Source organism: Phoca vitulina, unplaced genomic scaffold (genome assembly GCF_004348235.1).
Source record: "Phoca vitulina isolate PV1807 unplaced genomic scaffold, GSC_HSeal_1.0 scaffold23, whole genome shotgun sequence".
NCBI lineage: Eukaryota > Metazoa > Chordata > Mammalia > Carnivora > Phocidae > Phoca > Phoca vitulina.
Window position 1 is genome coordinate 20,973,811 of NW_022589726.1, and position 21,594 is coordinate 20,995,404.

Sequence of the window (21,594 nt, forward strand, 5' to 3'; positions counted from 1 at the left end):
GGGTGCGGGTCCGCAGGACAGCTGTCTGACCCGAGAAGGCCTGGGCTTGCTGGCAGGGACTGACTTAGCACTTGGCCACATAGCATCCCCTTCTTGAGTCTCTGTGTTCTTTCTGGAGCCTGGAAAATGGACAGGCCTCCCTCCCCTGGGGCAAACATAGATATCAGGGTTGTAGGTGCTGTCAGCCCTGCTGACCCAAACAGTAGTGGGGGGGTGGAAGCAGGGGGGTGCTCGGATAACCAGGAAGGGAGGTGAGGTCCCCACCCCACCCGGGTACACCAGGAGGAAGAGTTGGGGTAACCAGGGCTCAGTGACTTAAGGAAGCTGAGCTGTCCTAGCCGAGAAGCTGTTAATTCCTTCTGGGGACTCGGACAAAACCAGGCCAGCTCTGTTCCTGACATACTCAGTTTGGCCCAGCTCAGGTCCTAGGCCTGCACGCGGGCCCCTCCTCATGTTGTTTCTCCCCGAAGGTGTGTTGGGAGCAGCAGCTGCGGCCAGGAGGCCCAGGACCCCCGGGACCCCCGGCCGCCCCACCCCCGGCACTGGATGCCCTGTCCCCGTTCCTTCGAAAGAAAGCGCAGATCCTGGAGGTGCTGAGAGCCCTGGAAGAGACTGACCCCTTGCTTCTTTGCTCGCCTGCCACCCCATGGCGGCCCCCAGGCGAGGGTCCCGGCTCCCCAGAGCCGATCAACGGCGAGCTGTGTGGCCCGCCCCAGCCTGAACCCTCCTCCTGGGCCCCCTACCTGCTCCTAGGCCCTGGTAGCCTGGGAGGCCTGCTACACTGGGAGCGCCTCTTGGGGGGCCCAGGGGAGGAAGAGGGTGCTGGGCGGCCTTGGGGCCCTGGTAGGGGCTCCTCCCAGGCCCAAGGCATTGGCTCTGGGCCACCCTGTGCCCCAGGCAGCAGCAGCTCCTCCTCCTCGGATGAGGCAGGTGACCCCAACGAGGCACCCAGCCCTGACACCCTGCTTGGGGCCCTGGCCCGCAAACAGTTGAACCTGGGCCAGCTCCTTGAGGACACAGAGTCTTACCTACAGGCCTTCTTGGCCGGGGCTGCAGGCCCACTCAGCGGGGACCAGCCAGGTCCCGGGCAGCCATCTTCCCCAGACCAGGGTCCTCCACAGCTGTCCAAGTCCAAAGGCCTCCCCAAGTCAGCTTGGGGTGGGGGTACCCCAGAGGCCCACAGGCCGGGCTTTGGTGCTACCTCAGAGGGCCAGGGGCCCCTCCCCTTCCTCAGCATGTTCATGGGTGCGGGTGATGCCCCCCTGGGCTTGCGGCCTGGCCACCCCTACTCCTCATCTCAGGTGAAAAGCAAGCTCCAAATTGGCCCCCCTTCTCCCGGGGAAGCCCAGGGACCCCTTCTGCCCTCTCCAGCCAGAGGTCTCAAGTTTCTAAAGCTGCCTCCAGCTTCGGAGAAGGTCCCCAGCCCAGGAGGCCCCCAGCTCAGCCCCCAGCTTCCCCGGAACTCCCGAATCCCCTGTCGCCACAGTGGTTCTGATGGCAGCCCCTCCCCGCTGCTGGCCCGCAGGGGTCTGAGTGGAGGAGAGCTGTCCCCGGAGGGAGCACAGGGCCTGCCCACCAGCCCTTCCCCCTGCTCTGCAGCTCTGGACTCTGCACAGCTCAGACCTCCCCAGCCAGCGTTGTCTACCACGCTGTCCCCAGGACCCGTGGTCTCTCCCTGCTATGAGAACATCCTGGACCTTTCCCAGAGCACCTTTAGGGGGCCTTCCCCAGAGCCACCTCCATCCCCACTGCAGGTACCCACCTACCCACAATTAACTCTGGAGGTGCCACGGGCCCCTGAGGTCCTCAGAAGTCCTGGAGCTCCCCCCAGCCCTTGCCTCCCAGAATCCTGCTCCTATGGGAATGCCCAGGAGAAGAGTTTGGACAAAGCCGGTTCGGAGTCTCCCCATCCTGGCCGCCGGACCCCTAGCAGCTCATCCAAGAAGCCCAGCCAGGGGGCAGGGCGGCGACCTGGGGATCCTGGCTACACCCCTCTGCGGGACAGACTGGCAGCCCTGGGGAAACTGAAGACTGGCCCCGAAGGGCCAGAGAAAAACGGGGTGCCAGCCAGGCCTGGCACCGAGAAGGTGCGGGGAGCAGGGAGGTCAGCGGAGAGCCCTGGAGATGTGGCGCCTCCCACCCCCCGGCCTCCTGAGGGGCCAGAAGCCAAGGGGGCCCTGCGGGGGGCAGTGGCCTTAGGCACGAGCAGCCTGAAGCAGCAAGACCCTGGGCTCCTGGGGGACCCCGGGGCCCGAGTCTACTCCTCCCACTCCATGGGGGCCCGGGTGGACCTGGAGCCCGTCTCACCAAGGAGCTGCCTCACCAAAGTGGAGCTGGCCAAGAGCCGGCTGGCAGGGGCCCTGTGCCCCCAGGTACCCCGCACCCCTGCCAAAGTGCCCACCTCAGCCCCCAGCCTTGGCAAGCCCAATAAGAGCCCCCATGGCAGCCCGACGAAGCTACCTTCCAAGTCCCCCACCAAGGTGGTACCCCGCCTGGGGGCCCCACCGACCACCAAGGAGCCCCCGAAGCCTGACAAGGGGAAGGGCCCACCGTGGGCCGACTGCGGCGGCGCTCCGGCCCAGCCTCCGTCCCCTGCCCCCGGCCCTGCAGACCCAAGCCAAGGCCCTGAGGGCCGGGCCCCGCACTCGGCCATCGAGGAGAAGGTGATGAAGGGCATCGAGGAGAACGTGCTGCGGCTCCAGGGCCAGGAGCGGGCACCGGGCGCCGAGGCCAAGCACCGCAACGCGAGCAGCATCGCCAGCTGGTTCGGCCTGAAGAAGAGCAAGCTGCCGGCGCTGAACCGGCGCGCAGAGGCCGCCAAGGGCAAGGAAGCGGCCGGCGGGGGCTCCCCGCTCCGGAAGGAGGTCAAGATGGAAGCCCGGAAGCTGGAGGCCGAGAGCCTCAACATCTCCAAGCTGATGGCTAAGGCGGAAGACCTCCGCCGGGCACTGGAGGAGGAGAAGGCCTACCTGAGCAGCCGGGCCCGGCCGCGGCCCGGAGGACCGGCTCCAGGACCGAGTACGGGGCTGGGGCAGGTGCAGGGCCAGCTGGCTGGCATGTACCAGGGCGCGGACACCTTCATGCAGCAGCTGCTCAACAGGTGAGGAAGGCCTGGCCCCGGTCAGCAGGCGCTGAGTAGCTGGGGGGCACTCTCCCTCCACCCCCCATGGGCCCTCCTGGGGCTGGGACTGCTTTCCCTGAGAGCAGAAAGGGCAGGAGGTCGAGTAAAATGCCACCAAAGCATCTAGGGGCTAATGGGCTGGCCCAGAGGAAAGATCGGGGCTTAGATCGGAAGCCCGGGCTTTGTGCCCCAGTCCCCCTCCTCTCTGACCGCCTGATGTTGCACGTGCTGAGACCCAGCTTCACATTGAAGAAGAGTTAACAGTCCACATTGCCCTGAGTCGCCTCCAGCGTCAGCTGGAGTTAACCGTGGGCTGATAGGGGTCTTACTCTGGGATTTTCTGTCCTGTAGCACACGGGGTTCCGCTCCCCATCTTGCCCTTTGCCACCTGCCACAGACTCAGCAGCGGGAGTGGTGGCTCAGAGAAGGGGCCGTCCCGTCTGGGGGTTGCTCCATCCGGGCCAGATGAGGCAGAATGTCCATAGGGGTTGGGCACCGGGTGGGGGTGTGGCCTGTGTGGACCAGGAGGTGACCAGGCTGCCATCTACTAGCAGATGGCGTCGAGAGGTCTCTAGGCTTGACCCTGTGTGGCTTTTGGAGAACTTGTCCCATCTCCCCTGCCGTTTCTCTGAGGTTTTTCCTAGAGCTTCTGCCTGTTCCCAGCATCAGGAGGAGTTGATGGCGACAGCCACCGGGGCTGTGTCCCCTCTCCCAGGGGCCGGGGGCAGTGGGGATTTCGCTAGACCCAGCCCCACCGGAGGGAGTGAGGTCCGAGTGTCTGGGTGCACCCGGGCCTCCGTTCACCTTCGTCTACCCCGCTGCCTGTAGGGTGGATGGCAAGGAGCTGCCGCCCAAGAACTGGCGGGAGCCCAAACCCGAGTATGGCGATTTCCAGCCAGTGTCCTCTGACCCCAAGAACCCCTGGCCAGCCTGTGGGCCTCGAAATGGCCTGGTGGGGCCTCTTCAGAGCTGTGGAAAACCTCCTGGAAAGGTAGGTTCTTGGTGGCTAGGTATTGGGCCTGGCTCTGTGGCCCTGCCAGATCTCCCACCCCCTGGAGGGTCCCCCTTCCCTGGGTCGTGGAAGCTGCTGGGTGTACTCGTGGTCTCTGGGGGCTGGTGGGCTCCGGGGGTCCTAATGACAGAGCTTGGGGAGGGGCCTGGGCGGGGGTGGAAGGAATGGGTTCTGAGGTCTCCTATACCCCCACGCAGCCGAACAGCGAGCCAGGAAGGCGGGAAGAGATGCCCTCAGAGGACAGCCTGGCTGAGCCAGTGCCCACCTCACACTTCACAGGTCAGCGGGGTCAGGGGCCAAGGATGGGACCTGCCCCTCAGCCCCTGCCCGCTTTACTCCTTTCCTGTCACTGCAGCAGGTGCCAGGCCCTGAGTGCCATCTTGGGGCCAAGCACCAGGTAGGCACTGGAGCTGCACAGAACTAAATCCCTCCCTGCCCTTGGGTACCCGGCCTGCTTCCCTCCCCCCCCACCACATATCCCTCCATGTCTAGGGGAGTTGAGGGGGAGGACTGGCAGGGGTGACAGCCTGTTGGGCCAGGAGGGGCCCTGCCCAGGTGGGGAGCCCTGGCCGGGGCAGGAAGCCGGAAGAAGAAGGCAGAGGGGCGGAGCCTGCAGCCTCCCCTCCCTGACTTGCCCTCCCCTCCCCAGCCTGTGGCTCCTTGACTCGAACCCTGGACAGTGGCATTGGGACCTTTCCACCCCCAGACCATGGCAGCAATGGGACCCCCAGCAAGAATCTTCCCAAGACAAAGCCACCACGGCTGGACCCCCCACCGGGAGTGCCCCCGGCTCGGCCCCCACCCCTTACCAAAGTCCCCCGCCGCGCCCACACGCTGGAGCGTGAGGTGCCGGGCTTGGAGGAGCTGCTGGTGGGCGGGCGGCACCCTAGCATGTCAGCCTTCCCCGCGCTGCTCACTGCCGCTCCGGGCCACCGGGGCCATCAGACCTGTCCTGACGGTGAGTAGACGGGCAGAAGGGCGGGTCGTCCCTGGAGCTCTACCTGCCACCACCCACCTTCCCCTTGTCCCCATGCAGATCCCTGTGAAGACCCAGGCCCTCCCCCTCCTGTCCAGCTGGCTAAGAACTGGACCTTCCCCAACGCGAGGGCAGCCAACAGCTCCGCTGACCCTTTTCTATGCCCGTCCCGACAATTGGAGGGGCTGCCCAGGACCCCCATGGTGAGCATGGCCAGAAAGGGGACAGGCCTGGAGGGCAGGAGGGATGACATGGGGAGAGCAGTTCCTGCAACGAGGTACAGCCCTGTCTTAGAAGAGGCTGAAGGGTCAGCCCCCTTGGATGCCCCTCCGGGCAGCCCACCCACCTGCCCCTTCTCACACCCCTCTTGGAGAAAGGGTTTCTCTCCCTCCCCAGAACCTCGGTAGGACCCTGCTCAGTTGTGCCTCGGGCCACCTTGGTGGGCCCCCTCTGCAGCACCCCGTCAGGCGGGCAGAGCCCAGCACCTCTCCGGCCCGGCTGGGGGGTGAAAGGAGCTACCTCCTGAGCTTCCCTTCCTTTCCCAGGCCCTGCCCGTGGACCGGAAGCGGAGCCTGGAGCCCAGCCGCCCAGCCCCTACACCCCAGGGCCCGGCGTTTGGAGGTAGCCGCACGCCCAGCACATCGGACGTGGGCGAGGAAGGGAGAGTGGCCAGTGGCGGCCCCCCAGGTCTGGAGACCTCAGAGTCTCTCAGTGACTCCCTCTACGATTCGCTCTCCTCCTGTGGGAGTCAGGGCTGAGGGGCTGCGCCACACTAGGGCCCCTCTCTGGTGTTGGAGACCACTGACTGGACCAGCTGTCCTCGTGCCCCATCCCTCGGGGCCCGTGGGGCCCCTCCCTGCAGGAACCAAGGAGGCAGATGGATCAGAAGGTGAAGGGGGTCCCTGACACACCCCATTACCCACCGCTGCTGTGGAGGGGATGCCCACTGTCAGCTCAGGGAGAGACCCCATCCTTGGTCCCTTCTCTCACCTGGAGTAAGGCTCGTCCTCTGAGGGCCTGGGGGTTCAAGGTCGCTGTGTCCCGGCCCCCAGCGCCCCCTTGAGGCTGAGCCACCTTGTGGTGCTGGGCTTCCCGCCTACCAGCTGTGCCATCTCCAACCTGGCTGCTCCCTGCCCTGGAGCCCCGAGGGGCCAGCCCAGAGTCCCCGGGCCGGTGGAGTTTGGGGGGGCGAAGGGTCAAGTTGCCTTCTCTCTCTGTCTGCCCTGGTCCTCCCTGCTGTCTGGATGGTGCTGCCCTCCCCTGCCCCATGTCTTTGGGGTCCGTTTGTCTGTCTTTTTGTGGTTTTTTTATATTGAAGCGCCTGGCCCAGCCCCCACCCCCATCCCCGCACTGCGGTTAATTTATCTGTCGTTAAGAACTCGGCTGCTCTGCTTCCAGCCTCTGCTTCTGCCCTATTCCTAATAAAACGTGGAGGCCCCTCCCTGCCCTGGACTCCGCTTTTTCTGTGGGAGGTCTCCGGGGTGGACAGATGGGTGGAGGCTGCATGGGCGCCAGGGTGAGGGACCCCAGGGACCTAGACTTGGCCTCAGGTGCCCTTGGGAGGCAGCCCCCTGCCACCAGCACAGCTGCTGGTGGGGTCACCTTAGAAGGTCACGAAGGGTTGGGGTGTGGGACCTACTTAGGCCTGGAATGGTGCCTGGGATCAGGGGATTCATTCCCCCGCGGTAGGGCAGAGGCTGGGCTGCCTGTGGGGGAGGGGTGCGGCTGTGGGCGTGTGCTCAAACTCCGGTACATACTGGGTGGGATGGGGTGTGCAGTGAGCTTCGGGGGCTGCTGTGTAGACAGAGTTAAGTGTCTGTAGCCTCCTGTTGCCAGAAAGCAAAGCACAGCTGGGTCTCAAACTGTTGCCATTTTTTTTTTTTAATATTTTATTTATTTGAGAGAGAGGGAGAGCATGAATGGGGGAGGAACAGAGGCAGAGGGAGAAGCAGACTCCCCACTGAGCAGGGAGCCCGAAGTGAAGTGGGGCTCCATGCCAGGACCCCGGGATCATGACCTGAGCCGAAGGCAGACGCTTAACCAACTGAGCCCCCCAGGCGCCCCCTGTTGCCACCTTCTTATCTCTCCTCAGACATTGGGCTTTCCCCCCAGATCTTCTTGCCCCTATTTCTACCTCAGATTTCTTCCTTTCTTTCTTTCTTTTTTTCTTTCTTTCTTTCTTTCTTTTTTTTTTTTTTTTAAAGATTTTATGTATTTATTTGACAGGGAGAGAGCAGGAACACAAGCAAGGGGAGCAGCAGAGGGAGAGGGAGAAGCAGGCTCCCGGCAGAGCAGGGAGCCCGATGTGGGGCTTGATCTCAGGACCCTGGGATCATGATCTGAGCCGAAGGCAGATGCTTAACCGACTGAGCCACCCAGGTGCCCCTCTACCTCAGATTTCAACCAGAAGTTCCCCTTGCTCTGAAATTCTCACTTCAGGAAGGGGAGGCCAAGAATGAGGCTGTGTGGAAGGGTCTAGGCTTCTAGGAGTTATTTCGTACTCTCCACATGGCATGAAAAGGCCACGGGGTGGTGGTGGCCCTCTAGGCCTTGGATTTCCCGTTGGGCATGAAGCTGGGCATTAGCTGGAGGTCAGCCAGGGGGCACCTAGACCATCACACATTGGCCAGCCAAGTTGGGCCAAGGAGGGCCTCCTTCCTGCCCAGGCTGCCAGGTGTGGGGTGACTTGTTGAGTGCCCATCAGGCCTAGCCGGCCCCCAGCCTCTCCCCATCATGTACAGTCTGAAGGCCACCTGGGCAGCATGCGCTCAGTACCCCTGGCCTTGTGGCTGGGATTCTGGACCGTTCACCATGGGGGTGGGGGCCCTCCGGCGAACACATGGTCTGTATTGGCACCACAGGCTCGCAGAGCTGAGGTCGGGGTGCCTGGCAGGGAGTAGGGCTGGGCCCATTCACACCTCGGTTGTACGCTGGCTGTCGCTCTGTGCCCTGGCCAGCCCAAGGAAGGTCAGGGTAGGGAGGGTGTCTGGGCCTCCCTTTAAACTAGCTCCTTCCACTGGTGTCTCCAGCCCCGGAATGCTCCAGAGAGCAGTAGAAGAACTCCCCCCATTAAAATAAACACCTACCATGGTGCCAGCCTGGCTGAGAAGTGATGGAGCCTCAGGAGAGTGGTTTCTTTCCGAGTGTGTAGCTTGCCTTTCTTCTGGCAGGACTTTAATCTCCTCCTCCCTTTTTGGCCTATGGATCACTCCTGATGGGCAGGGCTTGAGAGCACTAGACAGGGAACTCAAGAGTCTTAGCCACTGAGTCTGGTTTTGTGGGAAAGCGGCATCCTTTCTCTGGGCCTTGGTTTTCCTTATCTATGGAAGGAAGATCAGGAGATTGAGCCAGACCACCTTTCTCCTTAGCTGTCTAGTTCTTCCTGTGTCTCCTTTAATCTGGCCTCTGTCTCTCCCGTTTCCCTTGGTTGATGTCCTGGAAGAAATTAACAAGACTTAGAGAAGGCTCAAGTCAGATATCTTGGTTTTCCCTAAACGTCCGAATCCCATTTTCTCACTTCCATCTTCTACCTGCAGCTCCTTTCCCATTGTCCCTTCCGCTTTTATGGGCTAGCGAATGATATTGCCAGGCTGCTAATCTGCCTCTTGCCACAGGGGCTTATACAAAGGCTACATCCTTCTAATTTTTTATTTCTGGGCTCTTCGGGCGCCTTTTTCTGTTTGAACCTGATGTATTACCTCATTTCCTTGTTAGTCCAGAATTGTTTGCCTGCCGGGTATTTACCCTCTGTCCTTTCCGGGAAAGAGTTTGGCATGGTGGGTTTGACTCTGGACTCCACTTCTGGCAAGCTGAGACCAGGTGGTACATCCATGTTTGTGTCACCAGGGTCTGGCCCGTCTGCTGTCAGGCTCTGTTCTGCAGTGTTGCAAATGCAAGGTGTCCCCTCGGCCCCTGGGGCAGCGTGGGCCAAGCAACCTCAGGCACACCTGGTACCTGGGAGCCAGCCCTGCGCTCCTGACAGTTCCCAGGTGGGCAGCTCCATTCCTAAATCTGCCCATGTCCAGCCCACGGAACTGGGTGCGCCCTCCATCTGAAGTAAGCCTGTGGAGGGGGGACACACACGTGGGTCAAAGACACTCCTGGGGAACCAGTTTCTCCTTGTACTTCAAGGAAGGGTTTGGCTAAAAGACTACTTGATCTTCACTATGGCAGAACGCTGCATATCTCGGTTGGCGACATCTGCTGGCAGGATTAAGGTGACCTCACTATTTTCTCCATGAACAATGGGTGATGTTTGCCTTACCATTGTGTGTGACCCCTTCTGCTGAATTTTCCAAACAGAGGAAGCCAAAACTGCCAGGCCCCCCTTATCCCCTCTTCAAATGGCGTTAAGGCATCAGCAAAAGACTGAGAAGGTTTCAGGTTTCATATCACTGGACACCCTGCCTTTTACAGGAAATGTCCTAAAACGTTAACAGGTTTTCTCTGGCTTGCCAAGAGTTTTTATTGCTAGATTTTCTACAAATAGTATGTTCTGTTTTCTTTATCAAAAAAGGTTTTAAAAAAGAAACAGTCATGCTCTGCAGCAAACTCTAGATATACCCACCCATCCTTTAATCCTGTGTGAGTTAATTCAAACATGTACTTTTTTTTAAAGACACGTGAATGTGAAGTAAATACAGGTGAGCATTTCTATGATCTTGGGATGGGATAAACTTTTAAAAATGTTTTTTATAATTACTAAAGACATACAAATTATAAAAGTGCATGTTTTTTAAAAAAACTTTTTTAAAAGGTGCATTTTTTTCTTTAAAAAAAAAAAAGGTGACTGAAATTGAATAGAACATTATAGAAGGAAGAAGCATCTCTTTCATACTCCAACTCCCAGCCTCACTCCCCAGATATAACCCATGCTGATCAGTAACCTTTTCAAATCATGTTTTAAATGCACGCACGTGTGCACGCACACACACACAGCACGTTTATGTTGACCTTTTATTAAACAATGAGATTATTCTATAGTTACTGATCTGCTTCTTTTAGCATTTAATGATACATCTTGGAGATTTTTCCAAAGTCCGTGAATCTCTATTATCATACACGGTCTTCCGTTGTATGGATGGGCCATGTATATTTGTGTTCCCATGACAAATAGTGCTGCAGCGAACATTGCATATGTGTCTTTGGCCACTTGTGTATTTTCACAAGATAAATTTTTACCAGTGGAATTGCTAGGTCGGGGCCGCCTGGGTGTCTCAGTCAGTTAAGCATCTGCTTTCAGCTCAGATCATGATCCTGGAGTCCCAGGATCGAGCCCCACATTGGGCTCCCTGCTCAGAGTGGAGTCTGCTTCTCCCTCTCTCCCTCACCCTGCTTGTGCTCTCTCTCTCTCTCAAATAAATAAATAAAATACTTTTTTTAAAAAAAGGAATTGCTAGATCACAGTATATGCTTAATTTAAATTTTTTCCAGATATGAACAAATTGCATTTCACTAACAATGTGTAAGTGAGACTATCTTCTACATCATTCAGTATTATTAAATTTTTTATTCTCAGCCAATGTGGTCAGAGTAAGTGACCATGTAGAATCCTGTGGCCCGAAGTTAGGGACTTTGACTTTTTACTCAGAGAGAAATGGGGAGCCGTTAGAGAGTGGTAAAGAATAAACTAAAGAGGGCAAGTATGGCAGCAGACCAGTAAGGGGACCTCTTGGGTAACTCCAATGATAGATGGTGGCGACCTGTTCCAGGGTGGAGGTGCTCTAGACAATCAAATTTGCTAATGTAATTGATGTGAAGAAAGGAGAAGAGCCAAGGGTAACTCCAAGGGTTTTGGAGCAACTGGTAGAAAGAAGTTGCCATTAACCGATAAGGGGGAGAGTAAATAGAGCAGACTTGAGGGAGGGAAGATCAGGAGTTAAGTGTTGGCCATGTTAAATTTGAGATGTCTATTGGACACCATCCAATGGAAAATGTGGAGTAAGCAGTTGGTTATAGAAGTCCAGAGTTTAGAAAAGAAGCCTGGGCTAGAGATATAAATTAGTAAGTCATCAACATATGGATGTTATTTAAAGCCAGGGGCTGGATGAGCTCAACAAAGGAGTAAGAAGAGGAAAGGTCTGAGTCCTAAATCCTGGGATCCTTCATTTCTTCAGAGGCCAGAGGAAATGAGGAGAGATCACAAAGGAGACTGAAAAAATAGTACCAAGAAGGGTGCCTGGGTGGCTCAGTCGTTAAGTCTCTGCCTTCGGCTCAGGTCATGGTCCCAGGGTCCTGGGATCCAGCCCCGCATTGGGCTCCTTGCTTAGCGGGAAGCCTGCTTCTCCCTCTCCCACTCCCCCTGCTTGTGTTCCTCCTCTCGCTGTATCTCTCTCTGTCAAATAAATAAAATCTTTAAAAAAAAAATAGTACCAAGAGAATGTGGGATCCTGGAATATAAAAAAAGAAAACATTCCAGGAAAGATTAATCAGTGTCAAGTTTTGCTGATGCGTCTGTCAAGATGAGGATTGAAAATTGTTTCTTCAACTTAGCAATACAGAAGTCACTGGTGACCTTAGCAAGAGTACTGGTGGAAATGAAAGCTGTTTGGAGTGGTTCAAGAAAAAAACGGGAAAGGAAGGATTGGAGTATGTACGACTCTTCTAAGAAAGTGGAGAAGAGAGCGGGAGAGGAGAGTGGGGTCAAGAAATGCAATATTTACTATTTTTTTAAGTCTTATTTTTCAAACTATTTCAAACTTACATAAATGTTTCAAGTACAGTACAAAAACTTTCTTCTAGTGCTCGCTTCGGCAGCACATATACAAAAACTTTCTTCTAACCCTCTTGAAAGCTGCCAACTTGATGATCCATCACCCAATACTTGACTGCAGATTTCCTACAAACAAGGGCATTCTCTTATATACCCCATACCATTATCAAAATCAGGAATTAATATATAATGACAATCTAATCCTCAGACCACATCCAGGTTTCACCAGTTGTCCAAATAATGTCATTTATAGCCAGCTCAAAAGTCGCACATTGCTTTTAGACATTTCTTTAGTGTCCTTCAAACTGGAGCAATTCTTCAATCTGTCCTTGATTTTTTCTTTTTTTTTTTTTTCTCAAGAAAGGGAGGTGAGAGAGGGGCAGAGCGCAGAGGGAAAGAGAATCCCAAGCAGGCTCCACACCCAGCAGGGAGCCTGACATGGGGCTCAATCTCACAATCCTGAGATCATGACCTGAGCAGAAATCAAGAGTCAGACACTTAACTGACTGAGCCACTCAGGTGCCCCCAAAGTGTCCTTGACTTTTGAGAGCTTGACATTTTTTAAAAAGATTTTATTTATTTATTTGAGAGAGAGCATGAGCAGGGAGAAGGGCAGAGGGAGAGGGAGGAGCAGACTCCCTGCTGAGCAAGGAGCCCGATTCGGGACTCGATTCCAGGACCCTGGGATCATGACCTGAGCTGAAGGCAGATGCATAACTGACTGAGCCACCAGGTGCCCTGAGACTTTGACATTTTTTAACTTTAGGGGCCATAATTTCCATTTATCTCATTACTAACGATGTTCATTTTCATTATTTAAGTTGGTGTTTGCCAGACTACTCCATTATACATTTACTATTTTTCCCTGTATAATTAATAAGAACATAACGGGGAGGTACTTTGAAACTGTGTAAATGTTTCATTTTCATCAAACTTTCTATTTATTCATTTGCTTATGTCGGTATGGACTCATGACTTCCTATTTTATTCAATGGTTTGTAATCCATTACTATCATTATTTACTTTGGTGCTCAAATTGTCCATGATTTGGCCAGTAGGAGCCCCTTCAAGCTGGCTTCCATCTCTTTGACAAACCCCCATCATTCTTTGAGGATGTACTTTCTGGCATAACATGCTCAAGAGTCGTCTTGGACTTTCCTCAACCCAACCCTGGAATCCGCCATTTCTCCAAAGAGCCCTGGTTTCTTCTGGTGGGGAGTGATATTTAGAAACCAAGATCTGGAGGCTGGGTATGCTCATTGCTACTGGAGAGTTGTTCCTTAGGGTTCCTAGGCCCTAAGAGAGGATTTTTTTTTTTTAAAGATTTTATTTATTCATTTGAAAGAGAGAGAGAGAGCACAAGCAGGAAGAGGGGCAGAGGCCGAAGGAGAAGCAGACTCCGCACTGAGTGGGGAGCCTGATGTGGGACTAGATCTCACAGCCCTGAGATCCTGACCTGAGCCAAAGTCAGGTGCTTAACTGACTGAATTGCCCAGACTCCCCTAAGAGAGGATTTCTTAAAGATAGAAGAAATTAAGGCATTTTCTTATAGGAAAGAAAAAATAGAGAAAATATGATGATTCCAGGAGAGACAAAAGGGAACTCTTGGGCTCTAGGGCATGTGTGGCCCTAAGCAGCATCTACAGGGACAGGAGGAAGGAAGGCACAGATGCAGTTGAGTGTATGAGTGTCTACTTAGAGAAGTACTGCTGTGATTGCTTTCACTTTCTCAAGGAAATAATCAAGGCCAGATAATCAATAATCAATAAGGTCAATAATCAGCTAAAAGGGAGGATGGGAAAACGAGGTGTTGGAGATTTGAGAAGAGAGGAGATAGTATGACTAGTCATCTAGAAGGTCAAGAGTAAATACACTAGGGAATGGAGTAGGGATACCACACAGCATGAAGGGTCCACTTGAGGTGATTAGGAATTTAAAGTGAAACTTACTTTTAAAAAGATTTTATTTACTTATTTTAGAGAGAGAGAGAGAGAGAATGGGGGGTGGAGGGGCAGAGGGAGAGAGAATCCCAAGCAGACTCCATGCTGAGTGCAGAGCCCAACGTGGGCCCGATCCCACGACCCCGAGATCACAACCTGAGTGGAAACCAAGAGTTGGATGCTCAACCAGCTGTGCCACCCGGGTGTCCCTTCAAGTGAGACTTATCTCATTACTAAGGATGTTCATTTCTGGGGCGCCTGGGTGGCTCAGTTATTAAGCATCTGCCTTCGGCTCAGGTCATGATCCCGGGGTCCTGGGATCAAGCCCCGCATCGGGCTCCCTGCTCGGCGGGAGGCCTGCTTCTCCCTCTCCCACTCCCCCTGCTTGTGTTCCCTCTCTCGCTGTGTCTCTCTCTGTCAAATAAATAAATTCTTAAAAAAAATAATAATAAGGATGTTCATTTTCATTACTTAAGTTGGTGTTTGCCAGACTTCTCCATTATACATTTACTATTTTTCCCTGTATAATTAATAAAAACATAATGGGGAGGTACTTTGAAACTGTAAATGTTTCATTTTCATCAAACTTTCTATTTCTATTTACAAATGTGTTGGGGTTTTTCTCCTGCCGTGTTAGGTACAGAATAGACAGGATTAGCCAGGGCTGCCAATTTACCAAATGACTACAACATAGGGGAGAGAGAGGCCAGGGGATTAAAGGTATATGCAAGGGAGTGATTCTATTAGTTGGCTGTGGGCTTTACATTGGTTAAAGAGGGAAGAGAGAATGATAAAAGAGAGGCATGACAGAGGTACAATCAGTAGATGGCAGGTCCTGGCGGGACCAAAGGAATTTTGGTGATAGGGTACTAGAGAGAATGAGTTGGGAAGAAATGAGGTGGTGATCAGAGGGTGGGACGCATGAGATTGAGATGATAGGAGGTGTTATGGGTTAAACTGTGCCCCCCTCAGAAAAAAAAAAAAAAAAAAGATGTTGAAGTCCTAACCCCCAGTACCTCAGAATGGAAATAAAGACTTTACAGAGGTAATCCAGCTAAAATGAAGTCATGTGGGTGGGCCCTAATCCAATATGACTGGTGTCCTTATAAAAAGTGGAAAATCAAACATAAGGACAGATAGACACACGGGAGAGGCCATGTGAAGACGCAGGCAGAGATCATGGCGATGCATCTACAAGCCAAGGAATACCCATCAACGATTGCCAGCAAACCACCAGAAGTCAGGGGAGAGGTCCGAAGGGAATGGATGCTCCCTCGCAGTCCTCAAGAAGGAACCAACCCCGCCAACACCTTGATCTCGGACTTCCAGCCTCCAGAACTGTGAGGCAACAGGCTTCTGTTGTTCCAGCTGCCCAGTCGGTGGTACTTTGGTCCAGCGGCCCTGGGACACAGAGGGGTTGAAGTTACCGGTAAGGACAAGCACCAGGAAATGACCACGGCAGTGAGTAGTTCAGACAGGGTAAAGGGCAAGGTCATTGGAGGAGAAGAGATCATGGAACTATCTGTGCGGATATTGAAATCTCGAAGAACTAGGACAGGATTCACATCAGAGGGAACGACCATGAGGCAGGAGGCAAAGCCTTCAAGAAATGAGAGGAAGTAACCTGGGGGTTGTTAGGTGAGCGGGAAAGGGAGGTAGCGTGAGCGGTATAGTCCGTCCGCAGGAGACTCAAAGCTGAGGGACTTGAGGGAAGGAGAAGGGTCCTAAGGCGGTGCTGAAGAGCAAGGAGGGCACCCGCACACCTGGCCTGGTGACGTGTGAGCTGAGGGAAAGAAGGCAGCGTCAGCAGGGTGAGTCGGGAGGGGAGAGGTACTCTTCGCAGAGGCTATGTCCAGAAGGAGCTTGCTGATGAGGAGCAGTGAGCTCTAGAGGGCCCAGCGGAAGGGTTTCAGGGGACGGGGACAGAGGAGGCAATGTGCAGGGCTATGAGGATCAGAGTGCAGGAGATGAGTGGACATCACACCTCCATGGAAACATCTACAAAATACTGTGGCCATGTTTATCAACTTACCACAATCCAGTGTACCCTTTTGTACCTTCTGAATTCCATAGCATGTGGATGGGGAACGTGGTGAAGCTGTGGAATGGTCACTGCGGACAGAGAAGAGGGACCAGGCTAAGGGCGAGTCAAGGATTTTCAAACGAGGCTGGAGCCCAGCGGCGGCTGAAGAGCAGGAATGTCTTGTGGCACCAATCTACAGGAAAGTGGAGCTCTTGTGGTGGCTGTTTCTTTTCTTACTGGGGTGCAGAGGCCTGGTTCTAAGCCTAGAGAAGGAAGATTGTGGGATTAGTGCGAGGGTGGGTTTTGCTGACGAGGGAGTTGAGGTGGCTGGTGAGGTCATCCACCATAGGCTCCGGCTTGAGCAAGAATAATAATAAGTCAGAGCAAACATCATTTACAGCGTGCCAGGCACTGTTCGAAGTGCTTATCCATAGTAACTCAGTTACCCCACCACAGTCTTTTATCCCCACGTTCATATGAGAGTGTGAGGCTCAGAGAGCTCAAGGAAGCTGTCCGAGGTCCCAGCCTATGTGCGGAAGAGCTGTGCGTCAAACCAGGCAGTTCAGCTCCAGAGGGTGCTGTCAACAGCACAACAAAGAGGGAGGGGCCGCTAGGAGGGCCCCGAAAGGAGTGGGATACAGTGGAGGGGTGAAGGGGTGAAGGGGCAGGGCTGGGGTTTCGGTGCAACCACAGTGCAGGGGAGAAGCAGAGAGAGGTAGTGAGAGTTGGAACCATGTGTGGCTGTGGTCTGAGAGCAGAAGAGTAGACTTTCACATCCGGTGCTGCTGGCTGAAATGAGGCCGAGGGAAAAGTCACTGCAGAGGACCGGAAGATCAAGGAACCCGGGAGCCGGGTGGTGGAGGGTCATCCCCGGGGCACTGAAGTATCCCAAAGTGACATGGACATGGAGGGAGAGGACAACTGGAGACAGATCTCTGATAACTACAGAGAAAGTTTCCTGCAGGAGAGCAGGTGAAGGCAGGGAAGAGTCTGGGCAGAGGGCCACTGGGGCCTACCGGGGCAGAGGCCATCAGGAAAGCGGGTTTCTGTCATTGAATCGGGGGGAAGCCAACAGGGTAGCCCTGGGGGCCTTCTCTCAGGCAGGAGCACTCCCAAGGAGTTAGTTTAAAAGCCCCAATTTGGGGCGCCTGGGTGGCTCAGTCGTTAAGCGTCTGCCTTCGGCTCAGGTCATGATCCCAGGGTCCTGGGATCGAGCCCCGCATTGGGCTCCCTGCTCCGCGGGAAGCCTGCTTCTCCCTCTCCCACTCCCCCTGCTTGTGTTCCCTCTCTTGCTGTATCTCTCTCTGTCAAATAAATAAATAAAATCTTTAAAAAAAATAAAAATAAAAATAAAAGCCCCAATTTAAGTTTGCCACATATCTTCTTTGTCCACGATTCTTTATCCTGAAAAAAAATCATTTCCTGCAGAACAGTTAGGAAATATATTGCCACCAAGTGGCGCTCCGGCAGCCGTGCCCGTCAGAGAGGTTCGCGGGCCTGAACTGCCACCCGGTGGAGAGAAGAGGAAATGCAGGGTGCCCTCCCTTCGTCGTTTGTCACCAATGCCCTAAATCAGCTGCCGGTCTCCCCACGCCCTCACAGAGTTGCACAAAGAACAGAGAATACGAATATGTGCACTTGGACCTACCCTCTCCTTCTTTCATTTCCTCATCCAACCACACTGTTGTTTATACAACAAACATTGGTTGGGCACCTAGTGGGTGTGAGGCACTGAGCTAGGCACCAGGGACCCAGAGGGGAATGTGACATGCCCCTTCCCTCGGGACTCACAGTTCTAGTGGTTGATGCCAGTCACTGGGTGATCACAGGGGAATGTGGAGGGTACCCACATGCTATGGAGGCCGCCGAAGGGGCTCTAAACCAGTCTCCCTAGATGAGGTGATATCAGGACTCAGACCTGCAGAGTAGGTGTAACTGAGTCACGCACAGAGGCTGGGGGTGAGAGTTCTAGGCAGAAAAATGTAAACTCCAAAGCCTAGCAGTGAGGGACCGAATGGAACAATCTATAGCATAAAGATGAGTTTATTAAGGCTGGAACACTGAAAGATGGGAGGATTTTTGAGTATACAATGAGAAGTTTGAACTTTCTCCTGACAGCAAAGAGGTGTCATTGAAAAGTTCAGTGCTTGGGGTGCCTGGGTGGCTCAGATGTTAAGCGTCTGCCTTCAGCTCAGGTCATGATCCCAGGGTCCTGAGATCGAGCTCCACACCGGGCTCCCCGGTCCGCAGGAAGTCTGCTTCTCCCCCTCCCACTCGCCCTGCTTGTGTTCCCTCTCTCGCTGTGTCTCTCTCTGTCAAATAAACAAAATCTTTTAAAAAAAAAAAGAAAGAAAAGTTCAGTGCTTACTGTCAGAAAGGTCCATCTAGAAATAGTGTGCTGGGGGCTGAGGCCAGTGAGGAGGCAGGAGCAGTAACCCAGACAAGATTCAGTAGGTCCTAGGCAGCACTTGCTGTGTTGGAGAGCCGTGGACTAGCTTTCCATATGCTCCTTAAATATGAGGTTCCCGGGGCTCTGCTGGGCTTGATCATTCTTCCTAAAATGATGCCTTTGAGATCCATCCAGGTTGTTATTTATTTATCTATGGCTTATCCCATTTTACTGCAGAGTAGTATTCCATTGTATGGATGTACCACAGTTTATCCATTCACCTGTTGAAGGATATTTGGCTTGTTGCAGATTTGGGTTATTACAAATGAAGTTTCTGTGAACATTCATGTACAGGTTTCTGTGTGAACACACATTTTTATTTTTCTAGGATAAACATCCAGTAGTGCAATTTCTGGGTTGTATGGTTAATAGGTATTTAATTTTATGAGAAAGTGCCAAATTGTTTTCCAGAAGTTGTACCATTTCACTTTACCACTGGCAATGTATGAGAGCTCTAGTTGCTCCACATCTTTTAACTACTTGGTATTATCACTATTTCTTTAAAATTTTAGTCATTCTAGTAGGTGTAGAGTGGCATTTCATTGTTGCTTTAGTTTGCATTTGCCTAATATCTAATTATATTTAACAATTTTTCATGTGTTTATTTGCCATTTGTGTATTTTCTTTGAAGAAGTGTCTGTTCAAAGAGCTGACTCACTTTGGCTTTAAAATGTGCCAAATCATCCACATCTCTATCTCTAACTTCCCCCCAAGACTTCAGATGGGGATGTAAATGCTGCAAATGCCTCCTGACTTCATGGAAGTCCCCCCCACCGCTGTAATCCCAATATGGCCAAAGCCAAAACCACCATCCCACAGGAGTCCTGGGCCTCCCCAGTGGAGGAGTACCACTTAGAGGGTTTACCTTGTGCTAAACACTGTTGCAAGTGCTTTACATATTTTAATTAACTTAATCCTTACAATGATCCTTTAGGTAGTACTGGGTTTTTGTTTTTGTTTTTTTAAGATTTTACTTATTTGGGGGCGCCTGGGTGGCTCAGTCAGTTAAACGTCTGCCTTCGACTCAGGGCATGATCCCAGGGTCTTGGGATCGAGCCCCATATCGAGCTCCCTCTCCCTCTGCCGCTCCCCCCCTTCTTGTGCTCTCTCACACTCTCTCTCTCAAATAAATAAATAAATAAATAAATAAATAACGATTTTATTTATTTATTGGGGTTGGGAAGGAGCAGAGGGAAAAGGAGGCACAGAGATGTTGAGTAACTTACCCAAGCTTGCACAGCTGGCAAGTGGTGGTAGGTCTATCCAGATCCCAGAGTCACCCTTGATTCTCCTGTCTTTCTCACGTCCCCATGTCTGTTCAGTCATTAAAACCTGCGCATTTGCCTTCTGAATATTTTACTTTCATCATCTTTCCTCCAACCCTTATAACTACTGCTCTGGTGCAGCCATCTTTTCTCTTGTCTGGACCACCATAAGTACCTTTAAAAAACAACAACAAAAAAAAAACCTTTTTATTGTAGAAGATTTCAACAATACAAAAAAGTATACGCCCATTGCTACAACCAGTATAAACTCATGGCCATTCACTTCATCTGTACTGCCCATTTCCTGCTGCTGCCTAACTGCGTTATTTTGAAGCAAATTCCAGCATATTAATGCATCTATAAATATTTCAGTATGAGTCTCTAAAACAACTTTCAAATAACAATCACAATACCAGGGGCGCCTGGGTGGCTCAGTCGGTTAAGCGTCTGCCTTCAGCTCAGGTTGTGATCTCAGGGTCCTGGGATCGAGCCCCATGTCAGGCTCCCTGCTCAGCGGGGAGTCTGCTTCTCCTTCTCCCTCTGCTGCTCCCCCTGCTCGTGCTCTCTCTCTCTCAAATTAAAAAAAAAAATCACAGTAACATTCTTCACATTATGCATTAGGTATTTCTTTAAATCATTAACTAATCATATTTGCATTAGTTATCCACTGCTGTGTAACTGGGTGGTTTAAAACAATAATAAACATTTATTGCTGCTCACAGTTCCCGTGGGCTGGAAACCCGAGAGCAGATGAGCTAGGTGGTTCTGGATCAGTGTCTCCTGAGATGCCAGTCACCTGGAAGTCCAACAGGTCCCAGAGGATCTGCTTTCCGTGCAGCACATCAACACTGGCTGGCAAGTGGGTGCTGGCTGTTGGCAAGGGGCTCCAGTCCTCAGTACCAGGGCTCTCCACAGGGCAGCTTGAATGGCCTCACAGCCTTGCCTGGTTTCCCCAGAGCAAGCGAACCAAGGATCCAAGGAGGAAGCTGCAAGACCTTTCATGACCCAGCCTCGTAAGTCACACACATGTCTACAATATTCCCTGGGTCACACATGCCAGCCTGCTTCATTGTGAGAGGGTGGGAATACCAGGAAGCTAGGATTTTAGAAGGTCATCCTAGAGAACGGTAACCACAGGTTCAAATTGCCCCAGTTGTCTGTCTCTCTCTCATTTATAGTTGGTTTATTTGAATCAGGATCCATGCTTGCATTTTGTTGATATGGCTCATAAGTCTTATTCTCTAGGTTCCTTTCCCTCTTGTTTTTTCATTTTGTCTTTTCTTTGCCTTTTTTTTTTTTTTTAAAGAAGCCAGGTTGTTTGTCCTTAGTTTTACATTTACTGGATTTTGCTGCTTACATCCCCATGATGTCATTTAACACAGTCCTCTGATTCATGTCTTTCCTGTAAACTAGTACTTAGATCTAGAACTTAATATGATTCGGATTCTTTTTTTTCCCCCAAGAAAACTTCAATGGTAATGTTTTCATTATTTCATTAGAGGTTTACAAAATAGTGATAAATTAACCCTATAATTCCATCATCTAATAGCTGGAATATTTCTGTAGATAGAAACTTTCACTCACTTTTTGATTACCTTGAAGCACAGTTATTACAGAAAAGATACATGCTTGTTTCTTTCCCTTTATTAACAAGTACTAGCATCCTTCAAAGGTGACCAATAAGATATTTTTAAAATATCATCATGAACTTGTAGATTTAAAACACTTGACAAATGATCGCATCTTCAGCCAGGAGGCACCTCTTCAGGTTAGCCCCTGCATCCCTGACTTATACCAGCCACCTTTGACTTGTTTACTCTCTGCCATAGCATCATGCTCCGGGTTCATCCTGCACATCTCCTATGCAGACCCCTCAGCACCATGTCCCCAAGAAGCTCTGGTTCTTTTGAGTGGGAAAGGAAAAAGACCACAATCTGGGTGGAGTATCTTTACCTTTCAATGGCACCTGACCCCGTCCATCCTCCAGTCACCTGAGATGTAAAAATGCAAAGCTGACCACTCCTCTGCTCAAAGTCCTAACAGGGACTGTGTCACCCTCAGGACAAAGCCAGTTCCTAAGCACAGAACAGCCAGTC

The 21,594-nt window shown here is 52.4% G+C and overlaps 1 protein-coding gene across 5 annotated transcripts in view; it reads left to right on the plus strand.

The window, feature by feature from the left end:
* The window catches only part of NCKAP5L (NCK associated protein 5 like), a 30,802-nt gene extending 23,922 nt beyond the window's left edge, over positions 1 to 6,880 (plus strand). For all 5 annotated transcript variants that reach the window (XM_032420874.1, XM_032420878.1, XM_032420877.1 and 2 more), the window contains 6 exons: positions 471 to 3,100; positions 3,950 to 4,112; positions 4,331 to 4,412; positions 4,783 to 5,091; positions 5,170 to 5,312; positions 5,655 to 6,880. In XM_032420874.1, coding sequence (XP_032276765.1) covers positions 471 to 3,100; positions 3,950 to 4,112; positions 4,331 to 4,412; positions 4,783 to 5,091; positions 5,170 to 5,312; positions 5,655 to 5,867 — 3,540 coding nt within the window. In that variant the 3' untranslated portion in view covers positions 5,868 to 6,880. The remainder of the gene's footprint in view (positions 1 to 470; positions 3,101 to 3,949; positions 4,113 to 4,330; positions 4,413 to 4,782; positions 5,092 to 5,169; positions 5,313 to 5,654) is intronic.
* Positions 6,881 to 21,594: the final 14,714 nt, after the last annotated feature.